Consider the following 11,315-nt stretch of genomic DNA (forward strand, 5'->3'; position numbering starts at 1 on the left):
GAGGAGGGGGGAGGAGGAGGAGGGGGAGGAGGAAAGAGAAGGAGGAAGAGAAGGAGAAGAAAAGGAAAGAAGGAGTGAAGGTTGAGGTGGATTGACCATGGTGTACAGTCTCAACTCAGGGGCCAGGGTGGGGTTCAAAGCTCACCAAGAACTGCATGTTGTGATTGGCATCGATGAGCCATGACACATGTGGAGGACCCTGCAGGATAAGAATGGCGTCGGGATCCCCAGATTCACAACTCAGTTCCACATTTACGTCCACTGTCTGGGGCCTGCAGCAAGTAGAGAACCGGATCAGTGCGGATAGAGTGTAAGCGTGAGTTTGGGGACATACCTGGTGTGTCCCTTTAAATGAGATGTCACGTATAAGTCTCGGGCATTTGAATACTTGGGATGCTGTTTGGGAAGGCCAAAGAGGAGGCTTTGTTGGAGAATGTAGGACACTGGGGCGGGCTTTGCGTGCTCCCTGCCTCCTACTGTGGGTCAAGATACGAGCTCTCAGCTGCCTGCGACCCCCATTCTACTGTCATGAACTCTGACCCTCTGGAACCATAAACCCAAATAAACTCTACACATTGCCTTGATCATGGTGTTTTACCACAGCCATAGAAAAGGAACTGTGCTCTTCAAGGAGAGTTAGATCTGATTGACTGGGGAGAGCCCTACCTCAGAAGGCCAGCACCCTTACCTGGTCCCAGCGCCTGGCAGAATCCTGAGGATATATGCCTCCTTGTGGCCAGTCACACCTTCCAAGGGGCAGCCTTGGACTTGGGTTGGGGCTTGAGGTTGCCATTTGAGTGTGAGGCCCATGTCCTGATTGGCTTCTGGCAAGCAGTAGGGTAGTGCCTTTGGGACTGTAGAGACAAGCATGTCAGAGAGCCCTACCCCACCTGTAGCCAAAGGCAATGTGGGAACATTTGGACAGAGCCTCACAGGTGGGGAAAATATGGAGCATTTACCTGCCAGGTACACGCGCCTTTGTTTCCCGTGTGTTAACATGGGGTTAATGTAAGGAGTGAGCCCACAGCACATGTCAAGGATGTAGGGCCCGTCATCCCCACCCGGCACATCATGTCAGGTGACTTCCTTAATTGTTCTCCGTATTATTCTTTTGAGACACAGTGTCTTACTGACCCTGGGGTTCACCAGTTCAGCTGGACCGGCTGGCTAGGGACCCTCCTATCTCTGCCCAGTTTTGGGATTACAAGTGTATTTTACCATGACAGCTTTTCATTTGGGGCACGGGGGTCCCAGTTTGGGTGTTCACGCTTGTGTGGCAATCATACACTGAGCCCTCCCCATTTAAAGACGTGGTCTCAGGTAGCCCAGGTTAGCCTTGAACTTGCTATGCTGCAGAGGATGGTCTTGAATTCCTTACTCTTCCATCTTCACCTGAGTGCTGGGATTACAGGTCTGTGCCACCATGTTCAGTCCATGGATCGTTGGAGATGGAATCCAGGGCTTAATGCTATGCACTCTACCTACCAGGAGCTACATCTCTAGCCCCTTGGGCTGGGATTTTCAGGGTCAAGAAGAAAATCCTGCATTTCTCATCTGATTCTTGATAAAGAAGCAGTCACTAGCTGCAAAGGGTACCATTCAGCCATGTGAGACTCTGGGCAAATCACGTGCTACTGTGGGCTGGTAGCTAGCTCTGCTTCCTCTGCAATTGAACCCCGAGGCACTAAAGAGGCTGACCTTGGCCCAGCTGGAGGACGATGCTTTTGGGGTTATCCAGAGTTGCTATGGAGGTGATGGCGCTCTTTTTGGCTACCCACTCAAGGATCTGCTTCTTAGACATAACAGATGACAACGCTGTGGTGCTGACTTCCGGCTCCTTGGAGAAGGTGGTCAGGTTGGGGCTCTGTGGAGACACAGAATGCTGAGTCACACCTGACTCTGCGGGTCAGGAACCAGCCTAGGGCGTCAGCTCAGTCAACAGCCAGAAAAGAGGTCAGAACCAAGAATGACAAGGCTCAGAGGTCACCGGTTAGCTCCGAGGCCCCCAGGTACCTCTTCCGGAGTAGCTATATCTGTCCCATCTCCCTTCTGCACATGAGTGCTACCCAGAGGCACGCATCTGCTTGCTCATCTGTCCAAGCTGTCCCCTCACCATGAGGCAAACATAACGGCATCGTGTAGCTGCTGTCTATAACCCTCCCCGTTCTGAGGGTGTGTGAGGGAAATCTCGGTGCCCATCTGCACACATGGGAGGTGCTCCCGTTGCGTGGAGAAGGAGGGAATGGAGGGGGAAAGGAGAGAGGCATGAGAAGTCCTGAATGGTTGAAAGACCGGTGAGGTGGTACCTGCCCTGGGAACCTCACCACTCGGGAACTAGATGGACATCATTGTTTGAAGGAATCGAAGGCAGAGAACCTTACCTAATAAACAGCAGTAGCAGCAGCAGCAACAAAGGGGAGGATCTGGAGATACGGTTGAGTGTTGAAGAGCCTCGACTGCTCTTCAACAAGACCCAGGTTCAGTTCCCAGCACCACATGGTAGCTCACAACCATCTATAATTTAGTCCTCGGGAACCTAACACTCTTCCTGGCCTCCGCAGGCACAAGGCACACATGCACACAAAACACCCAGACACATAAAATAAAATAAAGCTTAAAAAGAACCCCAAACCAAGACCAGTCCTCTGGCTGCCTGGGGACAGGGGATCTGGGTGAATTGAAGACCTCATGGCCTCTTTAGACTCCCTGGGCTCTGGTGGGCTAGGAAAGGAAACAGATTTCCTGGAGGAGGTGAGACAGAGGAGGGAAGGGGTTAGAGGAAGCAGAGCCATTGACTCCAAGTTCCTTTGAGTTGAAGTAATAGCAGCAGAAGGGCTTCAGGCTAGGTATTTAGGAGGACTGCCCGACAGCCAGAGGAGGTATAATGGAGCTCACTGCCTGTAAAAACAGTGTTCCAGCAGTGGCTGTAGAAGGTGGCTTTGTCAGTCTCCTGGATCATGGCCCGACACAAGGCAGGTTCCTGGCCTGTGGGTGTATGATCTGCACACAGAGGTCAAGGATCTCGCTGCGAGTGTTCAAGTAAAAAGATGCAACCTAGCTCGAAGGGGCCATTGCAGCAACCCTGCAGCCAGCGAACTCATGTTTCAAGTGTCATTCAGTGATTGACTTGATAAGGGAAAGGGCATTCTGGGAAGGGAAGCTGGGCCTTTGTGGTTGGACTTGGGGGGGGGGGTCCATGGTTCTTCCACCATGCTGGTCTATGTGCCCATCTCTGAGAGGTCCTCACCTCTACTGCCCACCTTCCCCTCTCTGGGATACCATCTATCCTGTGCCTACACCCTACCCTTCCTTTATGGTGCCCTGATACGTTGCTACATTCATCTACCTCCTGGTGCAGACTCTTGTTCTGGGTCCTATCCATCCCTGGGTACTCTACCTCAGGGCTGTGGAACTCGAGGCATGGCCATTTTGAATCGTGGCCACCTGGACATCAGATGCTGACTCGAGCACAGAGCGGCATAGGCAGGCAGGGGCCTCCTACAGCTGGGCTGGGGTTAGGGTCACACACTTACGTAGGCCAGTTGCAGTGGGATTTCCGGGGCCTGGAATTTCACGTTGACTCTATCATTGGAAGCAAGGACCAGGAGCACCTCTCGGGTGCCAGTGCCATTTTGCTTGGATGCCTCAAGAGTCAGCTCCACCTCTGACATCTGTGGAAGAGTCAGGGACACAGATATCTCGGTCAGATTTGCGGGGGGTGGGACAGGGATGCTTCATGTGTGGTTGACAGTCATTCCATGGGCCCTGCTTGGCTTGACTCAACGGTTACCTGTGTAAACCTGACCATTCACACACCTAGAAAACATACGAGGGACTGGCGAGATGGTTCTATGAATACTGCCCCCAAGCCCAACAACCTGAGTTCAATGCCCAGAACCCACACGGTGGAAGGGTAGACTCCTGCCAGCCACCCACTGCACTGGTGCAGCGGCGCAAGCTCGTACAAGCACACAGACGTGATAAGTGAATGAGTACAAATTAAAGAATAAAAGTTGGGCTTGAGAGATGGCTCAGTGGTTAAGGGCACTGCCTGCTCTTCCAAAGGTCCTGAGTTCAATTCCCAGCAACCACATGGTGGCTCAGAACCATCTGTAATGAGATCTGGTGCCCTCTTCTGGCCTGCAGGCAGAGCACTGAGAATACTGTATACACAATAACACAATAAATAAATACATCTTTAAAAAAAAAAGAATAAAAGTTAACACAGAAAGAAGGCATACTGAGTGAATGGATGAGGTTGGTCCCAACCAACCAAAGAGGAGGGAAAACTAATTAATATGAGTCTTCATCCAACAATCAGAACTGCAAGACCTGTCCTCTCTTCCCTCCTCCGCCTCCTTCTGACAAGTACTTGCTCTGTGTCCAGGCTGGTCTTGAACTTTTATTCTTCCCACCTACCTCAGTTCCTCAAGTGCTGGGATTTCAGGCACGTGCTGTCGCATCCACATCCACTGAGGATGGTTTCTATTGAGCACCTGGTGTAAACCAGGCCTATAAGTATCTAAATAATATTCTACGCATGGGAGCAGGGACTCCTCTAGCGTGCTCACTCCTTCGCTGATTTTCCTGCGAGGCCACTCCAATGCTAGCTCACATTGAGGCAATTCCCACTTGTCCCTAGAGTTGGCCATGAGACTCAATGGCAGGTCACACGCACAGGCCTGGTTCCAGCCACGTTTATACACGAGCCCAAGTAAACAACCTAAGAGGTAGAGACCGTTTCAAATTCTCACAAATTAGGAAACTAAGTCACAAGAGAGGTGAGGTCACCTGCCCATGATTATGTGGAAGGCTGGGAATGTCACACCTCTCTGTCAAGAAGAGTAAAAAGGAAGAAAAGATGGCCGGATCAAAACTAATCCAGAGTATTTTCTGAGCCTCAGAAGTTGCACGGCGGGCGTCTCTGAGAACAAAGACAATGGAAATCTTTCCAGACACAGTCTCTGTCAGTTCCTGCCAGCAGCGAGCAGCCAGACGGCTGATTCCAAGGTCTCCCCCATCAGAAAGGAGAGCACTGGTTTACCAGAGATATCAGTGGAAAGTTTTAGGGTCTGGCTGCTAATCGCCTCCTGTTGTTTCCCGACTGATGTCACAAAGCCAGAGACAAGCTTTTCAGTCCCTGGAAAAATCTGCTCAGAAATATTTCCGCTACTCTGTAAATGACCTTGTTAATCACACTGTGCTCAACCTAACTCTTTAAAACAACAAGAGAAAAAGAGCAAATAATATCACTTTGTTTTCAGTGTATGGAGGTGGCTTTTGTCATGTTAGCTAATATTATTGAATTAATAATTCAAATAAGGTTATTATTCTTATTTGAATTCTTTTCAAAAATCATCATTATTTTACGTGTTTTGCCTGTATGGACCATGTGCATGCACTGCCTGTGGAGTCCAGAAGAGGGCATCAGATCCCTTGGAACTGGAGTTAAAGGTTGTCATGACCTGGGAATTGAACCCGGGTCCTCTGGAAGAGCAGTTAGTGCTCTTAACTACCCAGCCATATCTCTAGCCCCATTATTTTAGTTCTTAGAAGTGTGTGTGCATGGACTCACTTGCCTGCGTGTGCACATGGATGGAAAGAAGGCCAGAGTTCAGTTTGGGGTCTACTTCTCTGGCATTTTCCACTTTGGTTTTTGAGGCAAGGGCAGTCTCTCTCTCTTTCTCTTTTGTTGTTGTTTGTTTGTTTTCAAGACAGGTTTTTCTGTGTAGGTTTTGGAGCCAGTCCTGGAACTCATTCTGTAGACCTGGCTGGCCTGGAACGCACAGAGATCCGCCTGCCTCTACCTCCCCAGTGCTGGGATTAAAGGGGTGCACCACCACCGCCTGACTTATGTTACTATTCTTAAATAAGAATTCTCATGGTAGTTTATAGTAGAATAAAAAGATACATTTCAAATGTGTGGACATATTAATAATAATAAATAATAATCTGCAATATTAGAAAGCAAACCCAGTCTTATGCATGCTTGGTAAACATTCTAACCCTTAGCTGTACTCAAGCCAGTATTAATACTTACTAATGAGTTTAAATCTTGACTCTATCAGTATTTTGTTTTACTAATTTTTTTTCTTGTTTTTGGTTTTATTTTTGGTTTTTTGAGACAGGCCCTGTGTAGCCCTAGCTGTCCTGGAACTCACTCTGCTCTGTAGAACAAACTGGCCTTGAACTCATAGAGATCTGCCTGTTTCTGCCTCCCAGTGCTGGGATTAAAGGTGTATGCCACCACTGCTGGGCTTGTTTTACTAACCTTAAAAAATATTATGCATTTCAAGCTGGCAAGCTGGGTGTAGTGGCACACACCTTTGATCCCAGCACTCCAGGCAGGTCTCTGTTAGTTCAAGGCTAGCCTGGTCTACAGAGTGAGTTCCGAGACAGCCAGGGACATGCTATCTATCTATCTATCTATCTATCTATCTATCTATCTATCTATCTATCTATCTATCTATCTATCTCTATCTACTATCTATCATCTATCTACTATCTATCTATCATCTATCTATATATCTATCTACTATCTATCATATATCTATCATCTATCTATCTACTCTATCTGTCTGTCTGTCTGTCTGTCTGTCTATCTATCTATCTATCTATCTATCTATCCATCCATCCATCCACACATTGCGATTTAAACACTAGAATCAAATGCTAGAGGGGCTGGAGAGATGTCTCAGCTCAGCAATTAAGAGTTTTCATGGCTTTTCCTGAGAACCCGAGTTTGGTTCCCAGTACCCACATCAGGCAGTTTACAACTGACTGTGACTCCACCCAGCTCCAGGGAATCTGACACCTCAGGCCTCCACAGGCACCTGCACTGGGGTGCACATATCCACATACAGAAATACACATGACACACGCCCCCCCCCTTTTTGAGACAGGGTCTCACTATGTAGCTCTAGCTGGTATGGACAGTAGACTAGGCTGGGTTAAGCTCACGGAGCTCTCCCTGCCTTGGCCTCCCATATATACATAAGTGAATAGAACGAATGATGTTTACTGAGGGAACGCACACGAGCCACGCTGGTGTTGAGCCCGGCCTCCTCCCTCTGATTGCTGTGTACCGTTAGCTCAAACAGCGCCTGGTGGTTACACACTTAGGTGTCTACGTTTTCTTTTGAGACAGGGTCTCTCACTGAACCTGAAGCTTGCCATTGAGCAGACTACATACTTCCAATTGGTGGATTTCATCTCAGTAAGTAACTGCGTGCCGGTATTGTGCCACAGCTCAACTGAGTTCATGCTACACTCTGTGCTGACCAAAGCGGGCACAGGGATTCTCGCAGCTGACGGATGTGGGAACAGAGCTCTAGAATGGAAGTCACTCAGACAGACTGTGGAATCGATAGCCTAGGGCACATCAGCCTATGCTCGAGTGGAGCCCACAGCCCTTGACCACCCAGCAGCAGCCCAAGAGTTATGTGTCCTCTTCTGTCTCCCTCTAACCCAGACTGCCACCAGCTCCAGCCATGCTTCTCAGGAGGGGACTTCAAGATATACATATAGTAAGGAGATGGGCTCAGTAGTTTGGCAGACTATACTGAGAGACATGCGCAGACAAGGAGGTGATGTTATGACATTCCTGGGAGGACGCCCCTGGGCTGCAGCAGCTGGAACTGTGAGCAGGAGGAGCATCAAACCTGCAGCTGCCTGATGATAGCTCCTATCCCTCAGAGCCTCGCTTTCCTCATCTGTGAAATGGGAGCAGGAAAGGGCTGGAAGCCAAGATGAGGAAGGGCTCTGGAAAGAGGAAGTGAAGAAAAGGAAGCAGGGGTCAGAGCACGGTCATCTGTGGGGGACCAGGGGTCAAGAGGCTGGGACTCTGGGACGTTTGGGACAAGTCTCAGCAACTCTTCTAGAATTCATAAAGTAAACCTTCCACTCTGCTGTCACCAGAACCTTCCCTATGGGGGTGGGGTGGAGAAACCAAGACCCAAAGCAGGGCAGTCACCAGCCAGGGTCACAGTGAGCACTGTGAGAATACAGGAAGGCTGAAAAGCAGGGCTCCCAAGGGCTCTGTGCTCCCAGACCTAGCTGATGACTCCCAGTTACCAGAAAAACTCAGCCAGGGTTTCCACAGTAAACATGTCCCTTCCCCTCCACCCTGACTCACCATGGCGGCCATTTGCACGCATGCCGGTTTCCCTGTCTCATCCCCTGAGAGGTAAAGAAAGGAGCCTGCCAACTCACAGCTTGGGCTGCCCATGTCCAGGATGGGTTCCTGGGCATCTTGAGGCCCAGCCAGGATGACATATGTGCCAGCTCCTTGCCCCCAGGCCTGCCAGCATGGGCTTGCCCCATTCTCTCCCTGAGTGGGCGGGTGGGAGACCAGTGGCTATTTTTGTACCAGCTGTCCCTTAGATGCCATTGTTAGCCCAGTGGTTGGTGTCGGGAAAGGGGGATTTCGGTGAAGAGGCCCTGAGTGCTAGTAGCTACTTATAGAAAGCCGTTTCCAGCAATTCTTCTAGGAGTGGAGCCTTGGGTCTGCCTGCAGCCCTCACCCTCTGAGGGCCAGCCCAGAGGAGGCCCTGGGCCTGTCTCGGCAGACTCAGTCAGCACACACAGGAAGACTGGCAGGGAAAGAGATCAGAGCCAGACAAACCTGACTTCAGACATGGGTTCGGTGGCTCCAGACCATCACTCTTCCTCCTCGGACCCCAGTTTCCCGGTCTGGACGATGAGCTGGACAATGTACCCCTCACGTACTTGTAAGAATACAGTGTGATCTGGCCTCACAGCAAGCTGCGTAGTGCCCGAATCCATTGGTAGTTTCTATGATCCCAGATGGGGCCTTGCCCTGCACTCAAGTGATTCTCCTGCCTCAGCTTTCTGAGGAACTGGGAAACAGGAATGTGGTGCTATACTTGGCTCAAATTATTATTGTTTTGAGACAGGATTTTATTGTGTGTAGCTCTGGCCTAGAACTAAATAACCTCTAGCCTCAGCCTTTGAGTCCTGGGGTCATGGGTATGTGTTATCATGCCTGCCTCCTGAAGGAAGTATTTACAATCAGTGTGTGTGTGTGTGTGTGTGTGTGTGTGTGTGGTGTATGTGCACACATGTGTGCGCGTGTGCGTGAGTGTGTGTGTATGTGCATGTGTATGTGTGTGTGTGTGGTGTATGTGCACACATGTGTGTGCGTGAGTGTGTGTGTGTATGTGCATGTGTATGTGTGTGTGTGTGTGTAGGTGCCAGAAGAGGCAGGTCAGATCCCCCGGAGCTGGAGTCATATGTTGCTGTGAGACACCTAACATGGACGCTGGGAACCAAACTGGCATCCTCTATGAGTGCAGAAGTACTCTTGATGGCTGAGTCAGCTCTCCAGCCCTATTCTGATTCTGGTATCTCTCTATGTAGTCTTGACTGACTGGCCAGGTTAGCCTTGAACTCAAAGATCCACCTGCCTCTGACTGTACTGGAATCAAACCTTGTCCAGCCTTTTTTCTTTTTTTCTTTTTTTTCCTTCTAGACAGGGTTTCTCTGTATAACTTTGGAGCCTGTCCTGGCACTAGCTCTGTAGACCAGGTTGGCCTTGAACTCACAGAGATCCAACTGCCTCTGCCTCCTGAGTGCTGGGATTAAAGGCGTGCGCCACCACCGCCAGGTGTCAGCCTTTTGTTTTGATTTGAGACAGGGTCTCTCTGTGTGGCTCTGGCTGGCCTGTAACCCATTCTGTAGACCAGGCTGGCCTCAAATTCACAGAGATCTGCCTGCTTCTGCCTCCCAAGTGCTGGGGCTGAAAGCATGTATCACCATGTCCCATTTGAAATTTTGTATTGTTTTGTTTTTTGTTATTTTTTTTTTTTGAGACAGGGTTTCTCTTGTGTAGCTCTGGCGGTCCTGGAACTAGTTCTGCAGACCAGGCTGGCCTTGAACTCACAGAGATCTGTCTGCCTCTGCCTCTGAGTGCTGGAATGAAAGATGTGCACCGTCATTCCAGGCTCTGAAAATATTTTTAAAGAAGTTGTGCTTGAACTAGGTTCATGCCTGTAATCCCAGTTCTCAGAAGGCACAGGAACTACCTTAAGTTCAATAACACAAACTAAGGGGTGTATAAAAACCAAGAACTAGCTATACGCTGTCTCCAAGAAACACACTTAGCCAGCAAAGATGCTCAAAACCTTCACATTAAAGCACAGAAAACAGACAAGCAAACAGAAGCCAGTCCCGACAGCAGACAAAGCACACCTCAAACCAAACCTGTTAAAGAGGTAGAAAGGGACGCTATAGTTTATTGTTGGTGGGTTTTGATTTTTCAAGACAGGGGCTCATTATGTAGCTCTGATTGTCCCTAACCTGCTCACCATCTGTGAGGCCCAGGACAAGGAAACAAAGGCAGCTCGAGTCCTTGAACCTCTATCCTGCTCTGATAGCAGGCAAGGGTGCTCATGTGACCAGCCCGGAAGCCCCAACTCTGTCTTGTGTCTCCCCCAGAGCCCACTCTGCTGCTCTTCAGGTACAGAAGAACTCACATCAGGCCAGGTATAACAAGTCACTCCCCTGCAGCCTTCCAAACAGGCTTGGGGACATCTGTATAGGAAACTCAGGGGTCCTGGGTGTAAGAGAGGAACTCCAGGTATACTCCTTCAGTGCTGCAGGTTTCCCATCGCGGAGAAGGGATGAGAACAAGGCTGCTCATTGCGGGCCACCACCCTGCCTTCTGTAGCCCCTCACATTCTCCCGTGACAGTCTGACGAAGACTGTTGGAGGGTCCTGCACTCTCTGCCTCAGCCACTCTGCCTACTCTTTCTGCCTAGGCAGAAGTCAGAGCCTGGCTGACTCCAGTCTTTCTTTGTTTTTCAAGACAGGGTTTCTCTGTAACAGCCCTGGCTGTCCTGGAACTCACAGAGATCCACCTGCCTCTGTCCCCCTGAGTGCTGGGTTAAAGGCTTGCGCCACTATCACCCAGTCCAGTCTTTAGGAAGGAGCTCCAGTCTTGGCTCCAGTCTTTAGGAAGGAGCTCCCTGAATTTGCCCAGGAGTGAGTCAGTAGCCAACCACTCTCGGCTGCCTAGGTCTGAATAGCAGAGCGGTGTAGTCAGCCTGCTGGGAATCGCTGAGACACTAGGCCTGTTCCTGTCTCCTGGAATCCAGGCTCCAGGCTGTCCTTTGGGGACTCTGCTCAGTAACCCCAGGTTTGTCTCCAGACTTCCTTAACACACACACACACACACACACACACACACACACACACACGAGAAAGAGAAAGAGAGAGACAGAGAGACAGAGAGAGAGAGACAGAGAGAAAGAGAGAGAGAGAGAGAGAGAGAGAGAGAGAGAGAGAGAGAGAGAGAG

The 11,315-nt window shown here is 49.9% G+C and overlaps 1 protein-coding gene across 1 annotated transcript in view; it reads right to left on the reverse strand.

The window, feature by feature from the left end:
* Nucleotides 1-11,315, reverse strand: part of Eng (endoglin) — a 41,456-nt gene that overhangs the window by 14,106 nt on the left and 16,035 nt on the right. Inside the window, exons 3-6 of the mRNA XM_005346044.2 lie at nt 3,534-3,671; nt 1,699-1,864; nt 689-854; nt 146-272 (exon numbers count right to left, since the gene is read on the reverse strand). Coding sequence (XP_005346101.1) covers nt 146-272; nt 689-854; nt 1,699-1,864; nt 3,534-3,671 — 597 coding nt within the window. The remainder of the gene's footprint in view (nt 1-145; nt 273-688; nt 855-1,698; nt 1,865-3,533; nt 3,672-11,315) is intronic.

Source organism: Microtus ochrogaster, chromosome 4 (genome assembly GCF_000317375.1).
Source record: "Microtus ochrogaster isolate Prairie Vole_2 chromosome 4, MicOch1.0, whole genome shotgun sequence".
NCBI classification, from domain to species: Eukaryota; Metazoa; Chordata; class Mammalia; order Rodentia; family Cricetidae; genus Microtus; species Microtus ochrogaster.